At 34.7% G+C, this 22,893-nt stretch overlaps 3 protein-coding genes across 3 annotated transcripts; all 3 read right to left on the bottom strand.

The window, feature by feature from the left end:
- Window positions 1–1,787: 1,787 nt before the first annotated feature.
- On the bottom strand, window positions 1,788–3,202 carry LOC133791518 (uncharacterized protein At2g29880-like). The gene is made up of 3 exons (XM_062229457.1): window positions 3,048–3,202; window positions 2,437–2,800; window positions 1,788–2,351 (listed from the first exon to the last, which is right to left on the bottom strand). Exons 1-3 carry the CDS (start codon window positions 3,200–3,202, stop codon window positions 1,788–1,790), a joined length of 1,083 nt encoding a protein of 360 aa, XP_062085441.1.
- Window positions 3,203–3,295: 93 nt separating this feature from the next.
- On the bottom strand, window positions 3,296–4,459 carry LOC133791463 (uncharacterized). The gene is made up of 3 exons (XM_062229407.1): window positions 4,088–4,459; window positions 3,561–3,786; window positions 3,296–3,483 (listed from the first exon to the last, which is right to left on the bottom strand). The coding sequence occupies exons 1-3, from the start codon at window positions 4,457–4,459 to the stop codon at window positions 3,296–3,298; spliced, it is 786 nt and encodes a 261-aa protein (XP_062085391.1).
- A 13,524-nt stretch (window positions 4,460–17,983) lies between these two features.
- LOC133788376 (beta-galactosidase 13-like) lies at window positions 17,984–21,909 on the bottom strand. The gene is made up of 18 exons (XM_062225842.1): window positions 21,814–21,909; window positions 21,616–21,728; window positions 21,450–21,516; window positions 21,260–21,352; window positions 21,016–21,159; window positions 20,831–20,925; window positions 20,621–20,726; window positions 20,451–20,535; window positions 20,251–20,369; window positions 19,983–20,150; window positions 19,715–19,893; window positions 19,512–19,621; window positions 19,300–19,409; window positions 19,094–19,201; window positions 18,907–19,011; window positions 18,657–18,802; window positions 18,214–18,559; window positions 17,984–18,109 (listed from the first exon to the last, which is right to left on the bottom strand). The coding sequence occupies exons 1-18, from the start codon at window positions 21,907–21,909 to the stop codon at window positions 17,984–17,986; spliced, it is 2,316 nt and encodes a 771-aa protein (XP_062081826.1).
- Window positions 21,910–22,893: the final 984 nt, after the last annotated feature.

Raw genomic sequence — 22,893 nt, 5'->3', positions numbered from 1 at the left:
CTCTCAATCAAACCTTGTCTCATGTCAACAAGTTCCAACTCTAATGTAGCACCCCTCCAAAATCACCTATGGTAGTTGTCTTTCTAGCATCACTAAACTTTTGATACGAAGCAACCATAACTTGTCCCCTCTCTAGAATGTCCAGTATTCCCACGAAGAAGAGCAACCAAGTCTCATCTCGTCTCAGCCTCTTGATCCTTTCTAGATGACCAAAAGGCTCAATGACATATGTTCAAGCATTTGGACCTTCTTGATCCTTCTTTATGCCTACATCCACTCTATGATGGGCCAACCAAATTCACCCCAACTTAAGATGAACCTGGCTTTGATACCAACTGTCACGGGCTGACATTTTGACAATGGAAATGCCCATGCGATATCTTGACTCCTCTGAGCCAAGGTCAGCCTTCCAACCATTCAGATAACAATGGGCATATTTTTTGCTCGACCGTGTGCCTCTACACACTTCCGTCTCTCGAACAACTCTCACTGAGTCACGCTTTCAGGCATCTATGAGTGCATCCATGCATCAAGGCTCTCTAGCCAAGACACTCACACTGTCCATAGGTTCTCACTATGGCAAGACAAATTCCAACATTGATGCTCACCCAAACATTTACAAGCCAAGGTAGCATGTGTAGCCAAAAGCCAACAACAAGATGACATGCCAACGCCTCTCGTCATGCCCCATTTGATAGCATGTGAATAGTTCCCATCACGGCCCAAGGTCTCTCATCTGTCCATGGTCCAATCCTTAAGGCACCATGCCTTTAATCATGTTGGCTAGTCCTCAAGACTAGCTGCCAGACTAGTAGCACACACTGGACCTCTTCCCACTCAAGCATAGTGCACCCTCCAATGTCTGCTTGCTAACAAGTCTCACGAATGACTTCTCGTGCCATCTTGTGTCAAGACTCGTGGCCATGGCATGCCACGACGTCTCTCGAAGGTTTGGGCCTTGTTGGATGAAAGCGGCATACCGACAAGCCAAGGGAATTGTACCCATAAACCTCTGGCAGCACACTTCAATGCACTGTCGGGGCAACCCGATAATGTCCATGAGTACTCATACTCATGGAAACATATGAGTCCCCTCGTGGTCCTCATATGCCCGCCCTACTAGCCCTCCTAACTAGTAGTATTTCACTTGACGCACCTGTGTCAGGAGGTGGTGGAGAGCTGACACTAGGTGCTCTCCCTACAAAGAGTCTTCTGAGCTTTTAGCCTATGTTTGGTAGAGTGGATAGAAAATAGGATGGGGAGAAAAAGTATAAGGGAAAGAAAAGGTAAATGAAAGAGAGTAAATGTATTTTCTCTCATGTATGTTTGGTAGAAAGAGTGGAAAGAAAATAGAAAAAAAAAATTATATATTTATTTATTATTATAATTAAAATTGAGATAAGAGAATTGTTTTTTACACTTTTACCCCTACATTAATATTAATATAAAAGAATAATAATATTTCTAACTAATTATAAAAATAAAACAAATAGTTGGGTTTAGCGTAAATGATAGTATATATTGTCAACTGTTTGTTTGTCAATTACAAAATATATATGATTAACACAAAGCCTAAAGTTCTTCAAAGATCACCTAATTACACATTTCAACTAAATAGATATTAGAAAAGAAATCCTAATTTTAAGCAAGTCACATAGATATCTATATACATATCAAAGACTATCAAAAGTCCATGCTTCTGGTTACAATTTAACCAATTATTAAGTTCACTTGCATGAGTAATTTAGCTAGCACCCTCAATAAAGATAATACCATTTAGAAGTGTCCTAACTTGAAGATTGTCCACTTGGAAACATTAACTTTAGCAGTAATTCATAACGACGTTCTTTTGGAACTGCAAAAAAAGCCCGCATTTTCATTGCACTTTTAATCAAGAATAGAAAGGCATCAAGTTGTAGATGTTCTGGAACTTCAATGTTAAGCAACTCAGCATAAACTTCTTCCTCTGAATATATGCGCAATCGACCTCTTTCAGCAATGATATTTCCCTTTCTAAGTGCATCAGCAACACTTGTTAAACCAGATTGAAGATTTTCAGCATATTTGTCAAGGGATTCTATCATGGATGCCTTTCTTTTAACACCCTTTGTAGCGTTATTAACTTGGGAGTTGCATTGTGGAGATAATGATTCAAAACAATCACTTGTTACTTTATCTAAGTTTTCAACATTCACAAATTGATTACAGTTACTTTCCTTTTCCCATTGTTGAACTTTCTCTTTGGAACTAACAGCACCTACACCATTAGCTCTATCTTTTGCAAATAGCTCACTTAGTTTATCATAGTGATGAATTTCTGTATGCCTCCATTTCTTTGCACTTGGTTTAGACTGTAGAAAAAAATTAAAATGTAAGAAATACTAAATTACCAATATGTAGTAAACATAAATACATTTTAATTGCATTTTGACTAACCTCTATAAGAATTGTCCATACTTCTGGCTCTGCTTCAAACAACTTGGTATTTGAATTCCAAGAAAATCCACTTAAGCCTTTGAAAAGATCATGACATGCATTAAAATTAGCTTTTAAAGTTTTCATCCGATTTTTCAAGTGTTCTTTATCAAAAGGATACTTGAGCTTATCTCTACAAATTTTCAAAACATTATTGTAGGCCGTTGTTGTAAAAGTTCCATCCACTCTATTTCCATTTGCTTGTTGCTCCAACAATGCATCAATTAACACAATATCCATTTGTTGAGACCACTTGACATTATCCTTTTTTGTTTCTTCACCATTTTCATGAGTTGTCTTCAATTTCTTTGTCATTTTGAACCAACTACATGCGAAGAAAAAAATCACACCACAGGAAGTTAATTAAAGACACATAATTATAATATATAAAATGTCCATGTTGCATCATTCTATACTTTAAAAATGCATCCACTAAAAGACAAACTACATAGAAGATAATATCATAAAAACAAAAGAAAAAGCTAGATAATATTATACATGTAATGTTCAGTAAAATACTTTTTAAATACCAATAAAGGATCCATCATTCCTTTTCTTGGATATAAGCTTGCCACATCTCTTGTGCTATATCGTTCCTTATGATTGCCCCTTGTCTTGAATCTTCACCATCTATTTGGGTTGAGCAAACATTATTTGATTCTAGTTGACTATTCACAAGCTCTTCATCAACTTGATTAAATATATTTTCATCAGGATTCACACCCATGAGGTAGTTATGTAATATATAACATGCTAATACAATCTCTGTAACTACTTCAACTGGATAATTAGGTTCTGTCCCATTAGAAATTATCGGAAATCATTTCTTAAGCACCCCAAATGTTCTTTCTATGACATTGCGTAGTGCAGCATGACGAAGATTAAACAATTCTTGACAATTTTCAGGAGCGTGTTTTGAATACTCTTTTAAATGGTAACGCACTCCTCTGTAAGGTGTAATAAGACCACTTCGTAACATGTATCCCGCATCAACCAAATAAAATTTTCCTATGAAAATAAAATTAGTTAGCTTATTACTTCATATCTATTTACTATTTAACATACTAAAGATCTATAATATTTACCCTCGGGAATAATAAGCTTATCCTTTCTTTGGAAAGCATTTTTTATGATTCTCGAGTCAGATACTGTTCCTTCCCATCCAGGTAGCACGTAAGTAAATCTCATATCAAATCCACAAGCTGCCATTACATTTTGTGTAGTATGTTCTTTCCTTCCATGATAACGTGGTGCCTCCTCCCTAGACACTTTCACTCGAATATGAGTTCCGTCAATAGCCCCAACACAATCCTGAAATTATTCTATATTCAGACCTCTTCAATTCTAAAAAAAAGCCAATGTAATATAACTTATCCTTAAAAAGGTCATAGTTAAAACTTAACCTTGAAGTATGGATAGAATCTGGAATTGTTAAGTATTTCTTGTGGAACTTCTATACCATTTGGTTGTCTTAAAAACTGGTCTTCTAAGATAATAATTGCTCGTAGCACCTCATGAAAATGTCTGCTTATTGTCTCTCCAGAACGACGAAAAAGAAAGCAAGGGCACGATTTTTCGCATTATGTGCAAAAACATATAAAAACTTAGCTACTTGCTCCTCTACCATTGAGTTCTTGTTATCTATAAGCCTACCAGTACCTCGAAGTAATTCACACAACCTAACAAATGCTTCTGGTCTCATGCGAAGTATGTCTCGACAATATTTCTCATTATTAATAATTTGAGACATTAATTCTCTTCTCACATTTTCTCTGTCTCCACCATTTCTTCCAATATTTCTATCAACATAATTTGAACACAGGTATAATTTCATCATCGATGTTATATGAACCATTTCACAGACAACTTTTACAGTAGTCATACGTCTTTGTCTTTCCCAATCATCTACTTGAATGTCTTCCTCTTCTACTAAATTGTCATCCAACTCATTTCCTTCCCATTCCCATGCTTTCTCTTCATCCATTAAATGATTATCACAAGTTCTAATAAATGGCATCAAAGTTGAAAAGACATTATGTTATAGGGTACTAAAAGGCATCCTATTAAACTATAGAATTCCTAAGTTTACCAAAAGACGAGGAAGAAATATGAAACAAATAACAATGTTTCCTTCAATAAAATTTAAGCATCATTGAAACGTAAATACTAACTACTAAAAACTATTTATATTTTCTTTTATAGGATACTAACCTATTTATTTTACTTATATATAATATATTTTTTTGTTCAAACAAACTGACTATAAACATTTATAATTCTTTGAATTTTAATTATTAGTAATGATAGTGTTGTTATTGTTTGCTTTCAACAACCTATGCCTAAATAATCAAATTATGGATCACTCCACTAATCCAACATTGTTTTTCGTTAAGAAATTGATTCATTAAATGATGATTAAAAATTTAAAGCCTCCACTTTAGAATAATTGAGAGACTATGAAGAAAGGTCACATAATATTCTAAGGTAGCTACTCTTACACCTAACACTAATGTGGATAATTCTTAAGAAATCCTATGAATATTAGTATTGTCAAAAAGTTTTCAGGAGTTCTCTCCTTAAAATGCTTTGACCTATCACTGGATGTGATACCATAGAGTATATTAATGGTATGGTTGTATTATATTTCAAATTTGTCCACTCTAAAATTGGGCAATAATTGTGATCCATTTCAGAAAGAGTAATTGTTGTGTTTTCATGGACAATAAAATTAGTGATGACAAATATACAGGAACTAAAGAAAAAGTCATTGTTGTTGTGGGTACTTTTGTTTTTAAGGGTGTTCTGTTAGTTGCTTTTAACAAAATCTTGCAAGCAATAAAGACTCACACTACACACAAAAGTCTACACAGTGAATAAATACATTAGTTTATAAGGATTTCTATCAATGACAAAATAAGAAATAGTTTAAGGATCCACACAAAAATCTGCAATCTCAGTTTTGGGTACGAAACCAATGCACACAACACAGAAAAATAAATGAATATACATAGTTCATTGATAAAGTATTAAGTTAAAATCTTGAGATAAATCTAGATATACCTTCCAGTGAGTGCAAACAAGCCCAACAATTTCTTTCTTCACACTCACTTTCCCTTTTCTTTTTCCCTCTTTTCTTTGGCGCCAAGAAAATATACAACTGAAACAACTATATATAATACCCTATGTTTACTCAACTTTTCAAGGTTATATTGGTCAATTAATTATCAATTACAAAGCACTTGTTTCCACTCGGTTTTCTCTTTGATTTGGAGAGAAAATATTTCAAATGGGCCCCACCAAATTTTTTCTTTTCCTCTCCATCTTCTCTCTTACCGAACTACCCCACTTATTTACTTCTCCCCACTTTTCTCTCAAAATCTTTCTTTCCTTCCATTTTTCAACTTTAACAAACAAAGCATTAGTCTTCTACCATAAACATATATGATTTTTGCATGTGAGACATATTTGGCTCTCAACTCGCCAATTATTCGAATCTCCCGAATCCGATTGTACCATTGCGTTCATTAACCCATCAATATGGGGACAACCAAGTCCCGTTCATTTCCGGACAATATTGAAGATATTTACGAAAATGTCACTGCCGTACAAACTAGGCATCAGCATGCTCACCGGCTTGCACCCTCGTGTGCGTCTCTGACCGAGCACCAACCTAGCTTGTAACATGCCCTCAAGGGCGACATGTTACACCTAGGTCCCCCAATTAAAAAGACCCATAATTTTTTTAAATGCCATTATTTTCTACAAGAAAAGGGCCCCAATTTTGAATAATATCAATTTACATATAATTTTTTATAAAAATATCATATTTTGTATTAGGCCCCTAAAGTTCAGGGTCGGCCCTGTACGTGACTCTTCTCTTCTTTTGATTAGCACATCTTTGGTTTGGGAGGGATTGCTGGGCTGATGTTTGTGCACTTTTTTCACAATAATGAGATACCCACTAAATCACTTGTGTCCGTGCCTTGGTTGTCCATAAGTTCTCTTATTTCTCTCAAATATTGCCCATGCTACAATTATCATTTTCTAAAATTTCATAACCCTAAAGTAAAACATCCTTGAAGAAAATGTCTTCTCTTTTCAATATAAGAGAAAAGGGTATTCCCTATAATTTCTTGAAAACAACATCTGCATTTGAGTCATCCCAAAACCAGATAGCAAACAAGCACTATGGCAGAGATATTGCGACTATATAAACTCCCTAGAGTGGTCAAAATTTCGTGGAAGGATTTTAAATATCCAATAATCACTACAAGAAACCAGTTCTTTGCCGGCGTAATTCGTAATTGCGCCGGCAAAAATCACTTTCACCGGCGCAATTCATGAATTGCGCCGGCAAAAATCAAATCCTATGCCGGCGCAATTAACGCCGGAAAAGATGACTTTTGCCGGCGCAAGTCGGGGTTGCGCCGGCAAAAGTAATGCCAGATTTTTCAAAATAAGGGTACAAACTTTTGCCGGCGCATTTCACCTAACGCGCCGGCAAAAGTCAACGTGTTTTTAAATTTTTACACGTTTGAAATAAAAAGTAGGTGGGCTTACTTTTGCCGGCGCGTTTCGTTGCGCCGGCAAAAGTGAACAAACGCGCCGGCAAAAGTCGAGATAATTAAAACGACATCGTTTTACTTTAGGGTTTACTTAAACACTTTTGCCGGCGCAGTTTTTGACTTTTGCCGGCGCAACGAAACGCGCCGGCAAAAGTCTTAACGATATATCTCAGCCGCAGCCTCCTTCTTCCCCATTTCTGTTCTGTGTTTGTGAAAGCAAAGCTCTCTCTCTCTCCTCTGTGATAGTCTCCGACCACCGGTGTCCCATAATCGCACGCCGTGGCTCAAGTTATATATTGAAGCATCTCTCAAGGTTAGTAAAATGAGAAATTTTTTAACATTTTTGGATTTTTTTCTCAATATTATGTTTTGTAATTGTATTTTTTTTTTGTTATTCTCTCCCTATGAACAGGTGTGTTGTAACTCTCTCGGTGAAACAAATGCAAAGGTTAGTTTATATATATATTTATATATGTTTATATATATTTCGGTTTATATATATATATTTATATATGATTATATATATATGTATATATTTATATATATTAGTTATATCCGAATATATATATGTATATATTTATATATATGTATATATTTATATATATTAGTTATATCCGAATATATATATGTATATATTTATATATATTAGTTTATATATATGTATATATTTATATATATTAGTTATATCCGAATATATATATATATATTAGTTATATCTGAATATATATATATACTTAAATTTGTTTTTTTTTTTTTATATATCTGTATATATGTTTGTATATGGATATATGTTTATGTATTTCTGTAAATGGGTGTGTATATATGTTTATTTAATGTTAAATTTTTGTAGAAATTGATTAATATAAATGTATGTGTGTGATATTTGTTATTATAATTATATTTTTCTGTTTATAAAATAAATAAATGTGTAGTTTTAAAAAAATGATATTAATAATGAAAAAGAAAATATAATTTTAGTATTTATTAAAAAAAATTTGATTTGAGAATGTATATTTTTTTAATTTTAATGCTTAATATGTATATTAAAAAATAGATTAGATTATGTATATTAAAAAAATATATATATTATATTTTTTATATTAAATATTATTTGTTTATAAATATTTACTAAATAAATTGTTTTGATGTTACTGATATAGAAAGATTTGATATATGTTATTAATCTTGGTTTATGTTGTGCATGTTATGAGAATGTTCTGTATATTGCTCTGGGACTATTCTGGTTATATATGTGTTTAATTTGTAGGTTTTTAAATTTTTGGGATAGTTTGAAATATAGTCGTTATGCTGCCCAATTTTTGTTGGAGTTAGTAAAATTAATAAAAGTTTAATAATTAATTAAATAAATATTTAAGTATAATTAAAAATTCATCAAAAAAATAATTTTTAACTATAATTTAAATAAAATAAAATTACCAATCATAATAATTAATAATTAATAATTAATTTTAACATTAATATTAGATGTTTTGTAATTGAAAAAGTTAAAAATATAAATGATTTAATAAAATATAAATATAATAAAATTATTATTGATTAAGTAAATAATCCAATACAAATTAAAGAATTTAATAAAAAATTACAAAATGGAGATTAATGTATAATTAAATTAATTTTAAATTAAAAGTAATAAATAAGTAAATGTTAAAGTAGACTAGTCAACGGACACGTGGCAGTACATGATTGATAAAATTTGTTATTATTCTTAAAATATTTTTTAATTTAACAAAAAAATAAAATTTACATTTTTTAAAAAAAAATTCAAAATTTTTTTCAACTTAAGATTAAGTATGAAAAATACATTTTTTTTAAAATTTAATTTTATATTGTTAATATCCTCAAAATTTTTAATTTATTATTATTAAAATCTTCCTATTTATCATTTTGTCTACTTGTTTTCAATTAAAGATTAAGTAATTTTGTTTAAAATCTAAGCAATAATTTAAGATTAAATATTTTTTTTACTTAATCCTAAATAATTGATTAAAAGCAGCAAATTTGATTTTTTTTTTGTAAAAAATGAAAAAAAAAATTATTTTTTGTTACCTTTAAATTGGAAAACAATAAATTAGATTTTTTAAAAAAAAATAAAAAATATAAAATGTTTTTTTTTATGAAAAATTATTTAAAATAATAATAATAATAATGTGTACCAATCATGTGGTGTCACGTGTCATTTAAGTGTTAGTAAGTTGTAAGTTTGAGTAATTTAGCCGGAAATATCTCTATAAATAATTATTTTTGCCAGAGATAGGATATTATTATCAGTTAGTGATAATTAGGGAGACAAACAGTCATGAAATACTTTGACTATCATTTCCCTTATTTTAAGACAATTATTAATATTTTCTTAATTATTTCGCTTAAAGATGGCAAGCGACAGAAGCTGGATGAGTGCGAGGAATCGTTGGTCTCTGGAGTATAGAAATGGTGTTAAGGAGTTCTTCGATATCGCCAAAAATCAGTTGAACGATCGGGGTTTGGTTCGCTGTCCGTGCAAGAAATGTGGGAATGTTAAGTTCCAGCCTATAAATGCAATTTCGATGCATTTATTCAACAATGGCATCGTACAGTCCTACAAAGTGTGGCATTACCATGGAGAGGCGCTGCCGTCGCCACCAGCTGTGGTACGAGATCATGATAGAGATGAGATAGCGGATATCCTGGAGGATGTTTACGCTGAAGATGACGTTCCCCATGGAAACTATAATGATCCTCCCCAAGATGATCCTCAACATCGCGACAAGTATGACAATTTATTTAAGGAGATGTCAAGTGAACTGTACCCGGGTTGCCGAAAGTATTCCGCGTTGAACTTCTTGGTGAAGCTGATGCATCTCAAAGTAATTAACAAGTGCAGCAATCATTACTTTGATGGTTTGCTGGAATTGTTAGTCGACGCTATGCCTAACGGAACAATTTTACCTAAGTCTAACTATGAGGCGAAGGCAAAGTTGCGGAGTATTGGATTGGGATATGAGTCCATCGATGCTTGCAAGCATGACTGTGCACTGTTTTGGAAGGAGAATGCGAATTTGGAATTCTGTCCGGTTTGTGGTGAGTGTCGCTGGCAAGATAATCGTGGGAACGGGAAGAAAGTGGCCCATAAGGTCATGCGGTACTTTCCGTTGACGCCGAGATTGAAAAGGCTGTACAGTTCCAGATATACTGCAGAGGATATGAGATGGCACTATTCTAAAAGGCCAAGGGAAGATGGTGTGATGAGGCACCCCGCTGACAGTAAGGCGTGGAAGCACCTTGATGAGTTGTACCCATCTTTCGCAGCCGAACCTCGAAATGTTAGGCTTGGGTTGGCTACAAATGGTTTCAATCCTTTTGGGAACATGAGCAACTCTTACAGCATGTGGCCTGTAATACTTGTCCCATACAACTTGCCGCCGTGGAAGTGCATGAAACCACAGTCATTAATGTTGTCTATTCTTATTCCAGGTCCTTCTTCACCTGGAAAAGATATCGATGTCTATATGAGACCTTTGGTTGACGAGTTGAAGGAGTTATGGATGAATGGTGTCGAGACAAGAGATGCATACAATAGTACATTGTTCAATATGCGTGCAGCAGTCTTGTGGACCATTAACGACTACCCAGCTTATGCTATGATGTCTGGGTGGAGCACAAAAGGGTACAAGGCGTGTCCCACATGCAATGAAGAAACTCCCTCTGTAGGGATTAGAAGTAAAATTGCATACATTGGCCATAGGAGATTTCTTGATATGGATCATGAATGGAGGAGCAAACGAGCACTATTCGACGGTAACACGGAACTCAGGCCACCACCGAAACATTACTCCGGTGATGATGTTTTGAAGCAATTAGAGAATTTGCTGATTAGACATCCTGGGAAACACAAAGAATTTGGTGGTGTGAAACGCAAAAGGGCTCCGATTGAACTTAATTGGTCGAAGAAGAGCATATTTTTCGAGCTTGATTATTGGAAGGAGTTATTGTTGAGGCATAATTTGGACGTAATGCACATTGAGAAGAATGTTTGCGACAGTGTCTTGGGAACTTTGTTGAACTTAGAGGGAAAATCTAAAGACACTGACAAGGCAAGACTTGATCTAGCAGACATGAAAATTAGGGAAAAACTCCACCTCCGCAAAGAGGGAAACAAGTGGAAGAAACCGCACGCCAGTTACACCCTCAGTGTCCCGGAGCGTCGAGTTTTCTGTGAATTTGTGAAGTCAGTTGAATTCCCGGACGGTTTTGCTGCAAACCTTTCGAAGAATGTCAATGTCAATGATGGCAAGATAACTGGGTTGAAATCACATGATTGCCACGTGTTGTTTCAGCAGTTGTTGCCCGCCGCACTTAGGTCGTTTTTGGTTCCGGAAGTTCGGAAGCCAATTATTGAGTTGTGCGGTTTTTTCAAAAAACTTTGTGCACGGACTTTGAATGTGAAAGACCTTGAGAAGATGGAGACAGACATTATCACCATTTTATGCAAGTTGGAAATGATATTTCCTCCAGCATTTTTCGATATTATGGTGCATTTGGTTTTGCACCTTCCGAAAGAGGCAATTCTTGGCGGTCCCGTGCACTTTAGGTGGATGTATCCCATTGAACGTTCGATGGGAGTTTATAAACAATATGTAAGAAATCGTGCACGTCCTGAAGGTTCAATCGCAGAAGCTTACGTGGTGAACGAGGCTTTAACCTTTTGCTCAATGTACCTGCGGGGGGTTGAGACTCGATTCAATCGACCTGAGAGGAATGACGATCGCGTTGAATCCCAACCAAATCGGGAATATTCTATTTATAAGGCTGTTGGTCGTCCATTTGGTAAGAAATCAAATATGCTCCTCAATCCGCAGTTAAAGCAAAAGGCTGAGTGGTATATCTTGAACAATTGTGCCGAAATTAAGGAGTACCTTAGTTGTGTTTTCTAGTATTTTTTCAATAATGATGTTTGGTTTATATACCGAGTAAATGCCAAAATCATAGTTTTTTTGTTCATTTGTAGTGAGCATATGGATGAATTAAGAAGACGGGGGGGCTTGAATCTTGAAGTTCAACAAAAAACTGATTTTCCTCAGTGGTTCAAAGAAAGAGTATGTATATTAGTCAATTCTTTTCTGAAACCCCAATTAGTCAATCCAAAACTAACTTTCAATGTTAATGTTGATAGGTGAACGGTTTGCATGAGTCAACACCTACTGAAGTGAATAATGAATTGTATGCTCTCACAAACAAATCAAGCGGCACCGTGTATTCATATCCAGGGATGATAGTGAATGGTGTGAAATTTGTGACTCGTGGTCGTGATATGAAGCTTAAAACACAAAATTGCGGTGTAATGGTGCCAAGTGAGGAAGGAGTGAACTACTATGGAGTTTTGGAAGAAGTAATTGAATTGTCCTACTTGATGGGTTACAGTGTTGTCCTATTCAAGTGTAGATGGTTCAATACAAGTAGAATTAAAGTGGAATCCAATTTTACGAGCGTATATGTGAAAGAAGAATGTTATAAAGATGATCCTTTCGTTCTCGCATCTCAAGCGAAGTTGGTGTATTATCTTCGAGATGTGAAAAATGGGGATGATTGGAGGCTCGTTAATGAATACATTCCAAGGAATGTATGGGATTTCACAAATTCCGATGTTGATGATACTGAGACCACAAATGATATACCAATATTGCAAGAAGTTAATTCTTCTTCATTTCAGTTGTGGGTAGAACTTCCAATTTTTGATAATCTTCAGTATGATCGGGTTGATGTCAATGCCACTGAAGTGCACAACGTTGATGATTTGGTTGGCGAAGGTTCAGATGAATTTGTTGTCGATGATGAAGTTGAATTTGAAGACGACACGTTGGTCGAGTATGAAGACGATGAGGATGACGATAATGTTCTAGTCGATAGTGATAGTGATAGTGATGTTCGTAATGATGTTGTAGTTAGTGATGACGAGGACAGTGATATGTAATTTAAACAAGTGTATGTAACTTTTTATTTAATTCAATGAAAAGTTTATTTATTATCATTAATTAATGATAGTATTAGATATAGGTACACATGCACCTATTGGATGCTTTGGGGATAGTCAATGTATTCATGTACTGGTACTCATTTTTTCAATATATTTGATGAAATATGTTGAAAAAATGGGTAGTCGCACATGTCTGCTTACTATCTCCAAGGGATCTATTAGGTCGGAATAGGGTAGGTTGGGAAAGACAATAAGTAATAAAATGTTAATTCAATAACAAAAAATAATAGTGATGCACCTAGTGGATGCCTTGGGGATAGACAATGTATTCATGTACTGGTACTCATTTTTTCAATATATTTGATGAAATATGTTGAAAAAATGGGTAGTCGCACATGTCTGCTTACTATCTCCAAGGGATCTACTAGGTCGGAATATGGTAGGTTGGGAAAGACAATAAGTAATAAAATGTTAATTCAATAACAAAAAATAATAGCGATGCACCTAGTGGATGCCTTGGGGATAGTCAATGTATTCATGTACTGGTACTCATTTTTTCAATATATTTGATGAAATATGTTGAAAAAATGGGTAGTCGCACATGTCTGCTTACTATCTCCAAGGAATCTATTAGGTCGGAATAGGGTAGGTTGGGAAAGACAATAAGTAATAAAATGTTAATTCAATAACAAAAAATAATAGTGATGCACCTAGTGGATGCCTTGGGGATAGACAATGTATTCATGTACTGCTACTCATTTTTTCAAAATGTTTGATGAAATATTTTGAAAAAGTGTGTAGTCGCACATGTCTGCTTACTATCTCCAAGGGATCTACTAGGTCGGAATAGGGTAGGTTAGGAAAGACAATAAGTAATAAAATGTTAATTCAATAACAAAAAATAATAGTGATGCACCTAGTGGATGTCTTGGGGATAGACAATGTATTCATGTACTGCTCCTCATTTTTTTAAAATGTTTGATAAACATTTTAAAAAACTGAGGAGAAGTACATGACTTCTTACTATCTCCAAGGGATCCACTAGGTCGGAATAGGGTAGGTTTGGAAATACCATAATGAATAAATGTTAATTTTATAACAAAAAACAATAGACATACATAATTTGAATTAGTTAATTAATGAATATTTTAATGTAGAATGGCCGAAACAAGTAATGACACAGGTGGTGGCTCCAAGAGAGGCAGGGGAGCTTATTACGGTGCCAATATCGAGAAGGAGCTGGCCATCAAAAAAGTTACTCATTTGAAAGTAGAGTTTGATAAAGAAACTGGAAAAGCTATTCAAAAGTACGGCAAGTGGTTCAACAATTCTATGGCTCGTTATTTGCGTAGCACCGTACCCCCAACTACACTAGCTTGGGAACAAGTAAAACCAGCTGATATCGAAGTTATTCGAAAGAGACTATCTGTAAGCATTCTTTAAACCTTTAATAACTCATTATTAAATATTTTGTCTATCTTCAAAATATTTTAACAAATTCCAATTTTAATTGTGATTTTAGGAAAAATTCATTTATCCAGAAGACAATCCAGTAATCAACGATGCCATGGTAAGACAAATGCAAAAACATCTGACTAATTGGCGCCACACGATGAAGAAACACTGGGTAGATGTTGGAGGAGAGGTGGACAATGAGAGAGCGAAGTCAAAACCTTTTGTGTCGATCACTTCTTCTGATTGGGCAGTTCTGTGTGATTTTTGGGTTTCTGATTCTCACCAGGTATGCCGTACATTTTACATTAATTTTTAATTATAAAATTACAATTTAGATTAATGAGTACTGTTTTCTTTTTGAAGCGTATATCGAAGAAAAATAAAGAAGCTCGAGCTAAAATGACCATACCAGGAGGACACGGTTCCAAATCCATCGTTGCCCATGTTTATGATCACGTAAATTATAATAACTTATATCCTTACATTTACGAAAATATTATAAATGTCACAATGTTTAAATAATTTGCTTTTTTAGATGGACCCATCTACTGGCCAGCTCCCGAGCATGATCGACACATTCGAGCACCTGCACAAGAAGAAGGATAAGTGGATTAGTGATGCAGCGGCGACAAAACATGTAAGTTGCATAACCTTAACTAATTTATGATCATTTAACTTTAAAAAAGTTTAGTAAATAATTAATAAATATTAATTATTAATTGTTGTTGTCAATTAGTAATTATTTATTAATTATTAATTAAATTTTTAACAATGAAATCTTTATAATCTATGTGCCAATATTTTTATGATTAATGATTGTGGACTAAGATAAAAAAAGAATGTAATTAATGTTGTCCCCGTATCAGGGAGCTTGTGGACTAAAGTAAATTTGGTCATGAAAATCCATATCTGAATCAAAAACATGTAAATATAGTTGATGTATATGTTTGGAGACGTAAATTCCTCATTAATGGAATTAACTGCACTTACCGTATATATCAACAACATCTTCATGATTTTGATTCAGATATGGATTTTCATGACCAAATTTACTTTAGCCCACTTGCTCCCTGATACGGGAACAAAATTAATTACATTCTTTTTCAGTCACTGGTCTGCAGTCATTAATGATAGGATGTTGGCAGATAGATAATAAAGTTATATTTTATATGTTGTTATATTAAAAATTTATAAGTTAGGTTTTCAAATAATGTTATATTGGAATTCGAAATACGTGCTTTTTATTGTGCAGAATGAGATGACCGAACGTCGAGCATCGCAGAGTACGGCCCCTGCATCATCTGCTGCTTCTTGTGTCGGCGATAATGTCGACGGTCATTTCCCGCCTGATATGGATATTGTCACGGATGTCCTTGGACCCCGCTCGCGTTATAAGAAAGGGTTTGGGGGGTTGCCTAGGTTGAAGGCAATTGGCGCAAAGAGGGCAGCATCTTCGTCAACTTCTCAAATGTCCGGGCAATTGCCACCTGAAGTGGACACCATTTTGCAGCAAAATCAGGACATTATGCTAGAAAATCAGAACCTAAAGAAGCATACGACTAAACTTGAGAGTCGTCAACGGCGTCAAGATCTCCTGCTCAGTGCTTTGTTGAAGCAGGTTGGTCAATTGGCTCCTGGTTTTACTGTTGACTTACCAGACCAGGATTCGGACGAGGACGATGATGCTGATGGGGGCGGGAATGATGAGGCGGCCAGTACTCATTTGTAGAACTTTTTTTCTATTTATTTAAAATTTAATTTATGAGACATTTATTTTACTAAATTACTTTTATATTTTAATGTTTGGTGGAGACAATAAATATTAATAGTTGTAATTTTTTGTTTATTTATTTATAAAATTTTAATTTTATTTTTATTTCTAATTAAATAATATTACTAAAAAATTAAATAATTATTAATATATTAAAATTGAAAATTATTAATTAATATTAATATATTGAAAATAATATTAATAATTTAATAAAAATTATTATTTTAAAAATACTTTTACCGGCGCAAAATTACGTCGGCAAAGAGTTTCAATCTTACCTTCACATATACACTTTTACCGGCGCAAAAATGCGCCACTAAAAAATTAAACTATTGCCGGCGCATTATTGCGCCGCTAAAAGTGTTTTCCACAATATCGTGACAGATTTTTTTACCGGCGCATTTATATTTTCACCGGCGTATTTTTTCGTCGCCAAAAAAGTCCATTGCCGGCGCATTATATTTGCGTCGGCAAAAGTGACATTAGCGACGGAGATACGACGCAATTCTTTGCCGGCGCAAAATTGCGTCGGCAAAAACTCCATAGTTTTTGCCGGCGCAAAACCATACTTTTGCCGGCGCAAATTTGCGCCGGCAAAAGTCTCCTTTTTTGTAGTGAATATTTCCAGCATGTTATAGGAGGCTAATGAACTATAGATGGACACAGCAAGATTGTATCTACTTTTGACTGTATAGAAAGATGTAAGAATAATAAAAAAAAAAAAAAAGCATAAACGTTGAAGAAAATAAATTTGCTTGCTTCGTTTTCCACGAGAAAATATCCATTTAAAAAACGACAGAAAAGAAAATTTTGAAAAAAAAAACAATTGTTAAGTAAGCTTTTTACCTAGGCTGACAAAATTTCTACTTATTATGTAATTTCTGATCGACCTGGGTATGAATATTTTTGGTAGATGGGTTAGATAAGCTTAGAATGACTTGGAGTGGAGAGTATGGAAATCTCCAAACAGAGATAATGCAACGATAACTGAACTCCAACAAGTTTCTCACTTAGGCGATAAGATACTTGAAGTTTACAATGATGATTGGCCAGGTATATATGCTTATCGGTAGATGATGGATTAGAGCTTCTACATCTTGGAGAGATGAGACAGTTTTAGAGTGTAAAGCCGAGAAAACTTTGGCATTCTTGAGCATGTTGGACATTGTTTACCCTTCTAAAAAAAGCTTCCAACCATCACTTTTTTGTTTTTAAAGTATTGGTGTTAAACCCCAGCAATTGGATCTCATGCAACGGTGAGAATCGGCTAACTATATGGTATAGTTAACTACATGCACCATATTCGGGGTCTTATTACTGAACTTAATGAGAAAGTTACGTTTAGGTGAGAGAGATCTTAGATTGGACATTGTATAATTATAGACATAATTTTTCTTCTTCTTCTTATTATTACTATTGATACTGAACTTCAATGCAAATAAGGTTCGATATGTGTATTGTGTAGTATCAAGACTCAACTGGGCAAGTAAAAGAAAAAAAAGATTGAGATGAACCAAAAGAATGCATCTCCATCATCTCCTATCAAATATATCAATCAAAATCAATCAATATAGTTTTTCCTTGGAGCAAATAAAGCTTCGTATATTTTCCAAACAAAAAAAATATAGAAAAGAAAAAGAAAAGGGTCGAGGTTTAATTGGTTGGTTGGTTGGGAACATAAACAGTGTCAAGAGACTCGTGTTTTGGTTTTGATGATCCCAACTCTCACTTTTTTCATTCCTCTAATCAATCCTTAGCAGCACACTTTACTTGGATCGCAAGCGTTTTCATTATATCTGGGCAATGTTTACCATTCTTGTCGAAAACCTTTCTCTTGGCTGGCACTGCACAGCTTGATTTTCCCAAGCATTCCTGCTCAAAACAAACGAAACAATCACGTTACTCATCACTCTATTAATATTTGAACAAAACCCCGAAACCAAATTCTCTTTACATATATCTTTATATAAATATACCCGTTCAACAATTTCCTTGGTCGAAGCAGAGTCGCATTTTCCCACAAAGTAGCTTCCACAGGCGCCTACCGGGTCGCCAAAGCTTGCAAACTCAACGGCCACGATTTTCTTATGGTTGGGACACTTGAGGTGAGCCGCTGGATGTAAATTATCAACGATGGGTCTGATGTCGTTTTCTTCCCTTGCCCATGATTTGACGTGGGGTGGAGCTGTCTCAGTTATGAAACTACAGATGGTGTCTCTGTTCACTGTTAAGATCTCGATGTCGTCTGGCTTTGCTTGCTCCTCCTCCAAAACCACAAGAAGGTTTTTCTTTGGCTTGAGGTATGATCTTGGGATGTGGTATCTGATTAAAAAACAAACATTTGAGACAAAATCCTCGCATTGGTTTTCCTCATAAACTTTTTTAGTCAAACATAAAGTAGTTTTTTTTGGGGTCTTACTCTTCTTGAGAAGGCTTTCCAAGAGGAGAGAGGTAAGACATCCAGTACCGCCCGATGCTTTGGCCATTAACCCAGATCATTCCTTTGCCCATTCCTTTCATTCGGATAGCAACCGGGTCTTTACCTTCAGGGCTATTAAAACGTGTCTGGGAAACCAACAAAACATACATTATATACATATAAATATGTGCGTGTGTGTATAAATGTATGAGTTTTTACTGTCAAGATTAGAAAAGTTCGAACTTTTTACCTTGTACCAAGTGAGAGCTGGTCCTTCTTCTTTGACTTGAGTCCACTCAACCTTCTTTGTTCCTTTGTCAGCAAACACATGATTCATTTCTCCAGTCAGACCAACCTGAAAAACGCACCAATTTGGTCAATAAACTTGTCCATTTGATCAAAACCTACTGTTATGATATTGGTTTAGTTGTTTTTACCTGATGCCTCCAACCATTTTGTGTCAGATCGATTGTTCCAGTGTTCAAACCAAGGATTGTGACAGCTCGGGGCCCTGCATATCTGTGCTCCATGTAGGCTCCACTATCCTTAAAATTAAAAAGAATACAAACTGGTTTTTCAGTGACTTGAGTTAAATTTCATCAGTGAGTGAGTGAGTTACTTAATTAAGTTATGAGTTCCTTACAGGGAGTCCAACTGTCATGCCCAACAATGCTATATGGTTAGTCCCGGGCTTTAAGGTTATGGCTTTTTGGAAAACAAATCCCTTCTCTTCATGACTCCCATGTGCAGATCCTGAAACCAGAAGCCTCTTGTCTTAGTTGTAAAATCTTATTCTCTCTCTCTCTCTCAGTTGATTCTATGTAATAAGTGAGTTACTGTGTGGATTTGGCTTACCAATATATTCACCATTAACAAATGAATGCAGTGCATGGCCAAGACTTGCAACTCTTATAACAGGTAGAATATCAGGCCTCATTGGCAAGTCATGCCGACTTAGTTCAATGCTGCAATTAAAATACTTAATCACATTAGAGTTAATCTGCAGAGGCAATGCTGAGAGACTGAGAGATCACTTAAATTAGAGCCATGAAAATTACCTGGTGGTGTACCATCCATAGTCTGTGGTATCTTTAAGCATGCCATAGAGCTCATTTGGTATTTTGTTACTGATATTCATTTGATGGACATTTGGAATGGGCTCTGGAGACATCTTCCATTTAAGATTTTTGGTTTCTTTCACTCTGACATAGTTCCTTGCATTATGTTGTGATACAATCTGTTTTGAGACAAGGAAAAACTTAATATATGAGAGGCTTTTTTCTTATGGAATATGAATTGGAGATTATGTAAATGATAAGTACTTACAATTTGAGTGTTGTAGACCACATTCTTGCAATCAGGAAGAATGCTTATGGACCTTGGTGGCAGGTAAAAGATATCACCCCTAAATTTCACAGTGTGTGCCCCTTTGGTGCTGTTGTTGGTTAAAAAAGCAGCACAGATGGATGTTCCTTGCTTCTCATAAAGCCGAACCTGCATAAATGAACGGCTTAATCTTCTTTCATTTAAATGGATATGATGACACATAATTTGTTCTAAATTCCATTTATTTTCACTTAGAAAAACTTATTACCTCAGTGTGCTTGCCCAACCTTTGGACTCCAGGAGTTCCCCAAAGTAAAGCCTTCTTGCATAGATTCAAAGCCTTGTGTAAGTCTCTTAGGTGACTCCACTTAGGCTCCCTTTGTAAACCTGCATAAAGAGTAACAAAATTAGATTGATCAACTATATTAACAACCCTTCTTCAATCCATGGAGACCATTTTTTTTTTACCATATTCATCAAGAGGAGCTTCATCATAGTATCTAGTTGTGGTGAAAACAGCACTTGTTCTACCAAAATTAGTCCCACCATGGTACTGCAGTTTTTTAATGAAAACCATTAATACTACCAAAATACAAGAGAGTCTGCCTATTACATCAGAATAAGATTCATTTTTATACCATATAGTAGTTGTTCAGAGTTCCATTCTTGGAGAAAAACCGGGCAACCGAGTATGCAATGTCTTCTGCTGCTCTTTGAGAGGGAGGGTCTCCGAAAACTCTGTATCTGTAAGTGCATGAAAAAGTTGGGCATCAGATTCTATCTCCAGGAACACACCAAGCTTAATAAACTTTAAAATTTGGTCATAGTTAACAAGTACATATACTTACTGAGCAGTCCAATTCTCAGTCCAAATAGAAGGCTTGTTGGGCTTATTAGGACCAGTGAAAGTATCTCCACAGTGCCTTCCATTGCATGTGTTAATCTGCAAAATTTTGGTTTAAGGTCACACAATCAATCTTATGTTCACTCAAATATAATTAAAATCAGAAAAAGGATTTTATCAATAACTTACTACTGGATCAGGAGCATCCTTCTGCTTGCACATGACCCATGGAACTCCAACTTTCATCCCCACAGCCATGTTTGCAGCCCACTGAACATATCTAGTTCCCAGTTCTCTATATGCAAGTTGGACATGGTTGTACTCATTTTCAATCTGTATAACATAAAAGAAAAGTTATAACATCATAAAGAACAAAACAAATAATAAGAAGATGAGCCATGAAAAAACTTTATAGTAAAAAGTGTGACCAAACCTGTGCCAAAATAATTGGACCACCTTGTGGAGCAAAAAGCTTCTCTTCTTTCATCTTGTTTATAATCATCTTCACATATTTTTTCATGTGGTACTGCAAAAATGGCCAATTGAGATCCAATTAGTCCTACCCTAGAGAGCTTATTAATCACTCATTTAAACTCATATTGGGGTCTTATAATTTTTGTTACCTTGAAGGGTGCGTTATCAGAACGGAAAATGATGTCTGGGACTTCTCTCAACCAATATGGAAGGCCTCTGAAACATAACATTTTTGGATATAAGAAGAGAACTCATCATATAACAAGATGAAGAGAATAAGAGATAGAATAGTTTAGATTAGTTTAGTTTAGTTACCCATGATTCCATTCGGCTTGAATGAAAGGTCCAACCCTGAGTGTTACATACATTCCATGTTCACCAATCAATTTAATGAACTTCACCAAATCATAGTTTCCTTCAAAGTTAAACTGCAAAATAAATAAATATATATAAGCCAAGATAAACACTTGATTAATGTAACTTAAATAAAGAACAATTGTAACGTTGTTTCACCTCGCCTTTAACAGGCTCATGAATGTTCCAGAAAACGTAAGTCTGAATCACATTCAAACCACCATGTTTGGCCTTCTGAATAAGATCTGGCCACATCTGAAAACAACCCATGTCCACAAAATGATCACAAGTTGTTATTTCGAATCCAATGTCAAAAAAATTTTTTAAAAAATCAGTTGCTTGGATTCTAAGTTAGTAATTTGATTTAATTACATCTGGTGTACTACGTGGATAATGAATAGAACCAGAGAAAAGCAGCTCTCGTTTTCCATTGATAATCAAAGACCTTCCATCATAAACGACACCCTGTATGTGTCTCCCTCTCTGGGAAATGACAGTAGAAGGCAACAGAACCGAAACAATGGCGAGCACTAAAAACACATGCCGACGATCAAACACCATTGTTGTCCCTTCCCTTCTCTTCTTCTCTCCTCTCTTTTTTGTTTTATTCAAGAGATTTTCTCTTTGCTCAGTTTCTGGGAAGACAAGGAAGAAGTAGTATAGTAATGGTTTGTTTTGCCAGCTTTAGAAAAAGGGTATATTTAGAAGGTGAAGGAGAAACTCCATCACAAAAATGCTGGTTTTAGGGAATGTTAAGGTAATAATTATAATAAGAGTTTTTTGTTCGGTTTCGATCTGAAGGTAGTGATTTGTTTGCTTAGGTGTTGTTGTTTCAAGTTTTTAAGGTTTTATTTTTTAATTTCTTAATTTTAATTCTTTTAAGTTACTATTGTTAGCCAATAGAGGACGATTCTTTTGGCGTTTGATTATGGAGGAACCGGACCCAAGGGAATTGCTTCTGTGACTTTTCCAACTATTTTAACGGTTTTTTGAATTTTGCTGTCATGACATATCACAACCCCTTTTAAACATGTTAATATCATTTTTAAGCTTGCAAAAAAAAAAAACATTTACTAATTAATTTTATAAAGAAAAAGATGGACAGATAGATTTTTTAATTTTTTTAATTTATGGTAATCGCTGAAATAGACATTTTTTAGGTTATTTTCGTAAAGAGAAATCAGTGGAAATGGCATATTTTTATGATGCATTTTAAACTATGGCCTACCGTACATATTT

The sequence above is a fragment of the Humulus lupulus genome, chromosome 1 (assembly GCF_963169125.1).
Source record: "Humulus lupulus chromosome 1, drHumLupu1.1, whole genome shotgun sequence".
Lineage (NCBI taxonomy): Eukaryota > Viridiplantae > Streptophyta > Magnoliopsida > Rosales > Cannabaceae > Humulus > Humulus lupulus.
Note: the sequence above shows the minus strand (reverse complement) of the source record. Positions and strands in the feature narration are given on the sequence as shown.

Excerpts from the sequence above, each read along its gene's own strand:
- LOC133791518 (XM_062229457.1), bottom strand. The coding sequence starts at position 3,202 with ATGGGTGTGAATCCTGATGAAAATATATTTAATCAAGTTGATGAAGAG. Across the intron at positions 2,801-3,047 it reads GATATAGCACAAGAGATGTG|TTGGTTCAAAATGACAAAGA; the intron begins GCAAGCTTATAT and ends CTTCGCATGTAG. Across the intron at positions 2,352-2,436 it reads TATGGACAATTCTTATAGAG|TCTAAACCAAGTGCAAAGAA; the intron begins GTTAGTCAAAAT and ends TTTTTTCTACAG.
- LOC133791463 (XM_062229407.1), bottom strand. The coding sequence starts at position 4,459 with ATGGATGAAGAGAAAGCATGGGAATGGGAAGGAAATGAGTTGGATGAC. Across the intron at positions 3,787-4,087 it reads ACTCAATGGTAGAGGAGCAA|GATTGTGTTGGGGCTATTGA; the intron begins GTAGCTAAGTTT and ends GAATAATTTCAG. Across the intron at positions 3,484-3,560 it reads TAAGCTTATTATTCCCGAGG|GAAAATTTTATTTGGTTGAT; the intron begins GTAAATATTATA and ends TTATTTTCATAG.
- LOC133788376 (XM_062225842.1), bottom strand. The coding sequence starts at position 21,909 with ATGTGGCCAGATCTTATTCAGAAGGCCAAACATGGTGGTTTGAATGTG. Across the intron at positions 21,729-21,813 it reads ATGAGCCTGTTAAAGGCGAG|TTTAACTTTGAAGGAAACTA; the intron begins GTGAAACAACGT and ends TTTATTTTGCAG. Across the intron at positions 19,012-19,093 it reads AAAATGGTTGGAGGCATCAG|GTTGGTCTGACTGGAGAAAT; the intron begins GTAAAAACAACT and ends TGCGTTTTTCAG.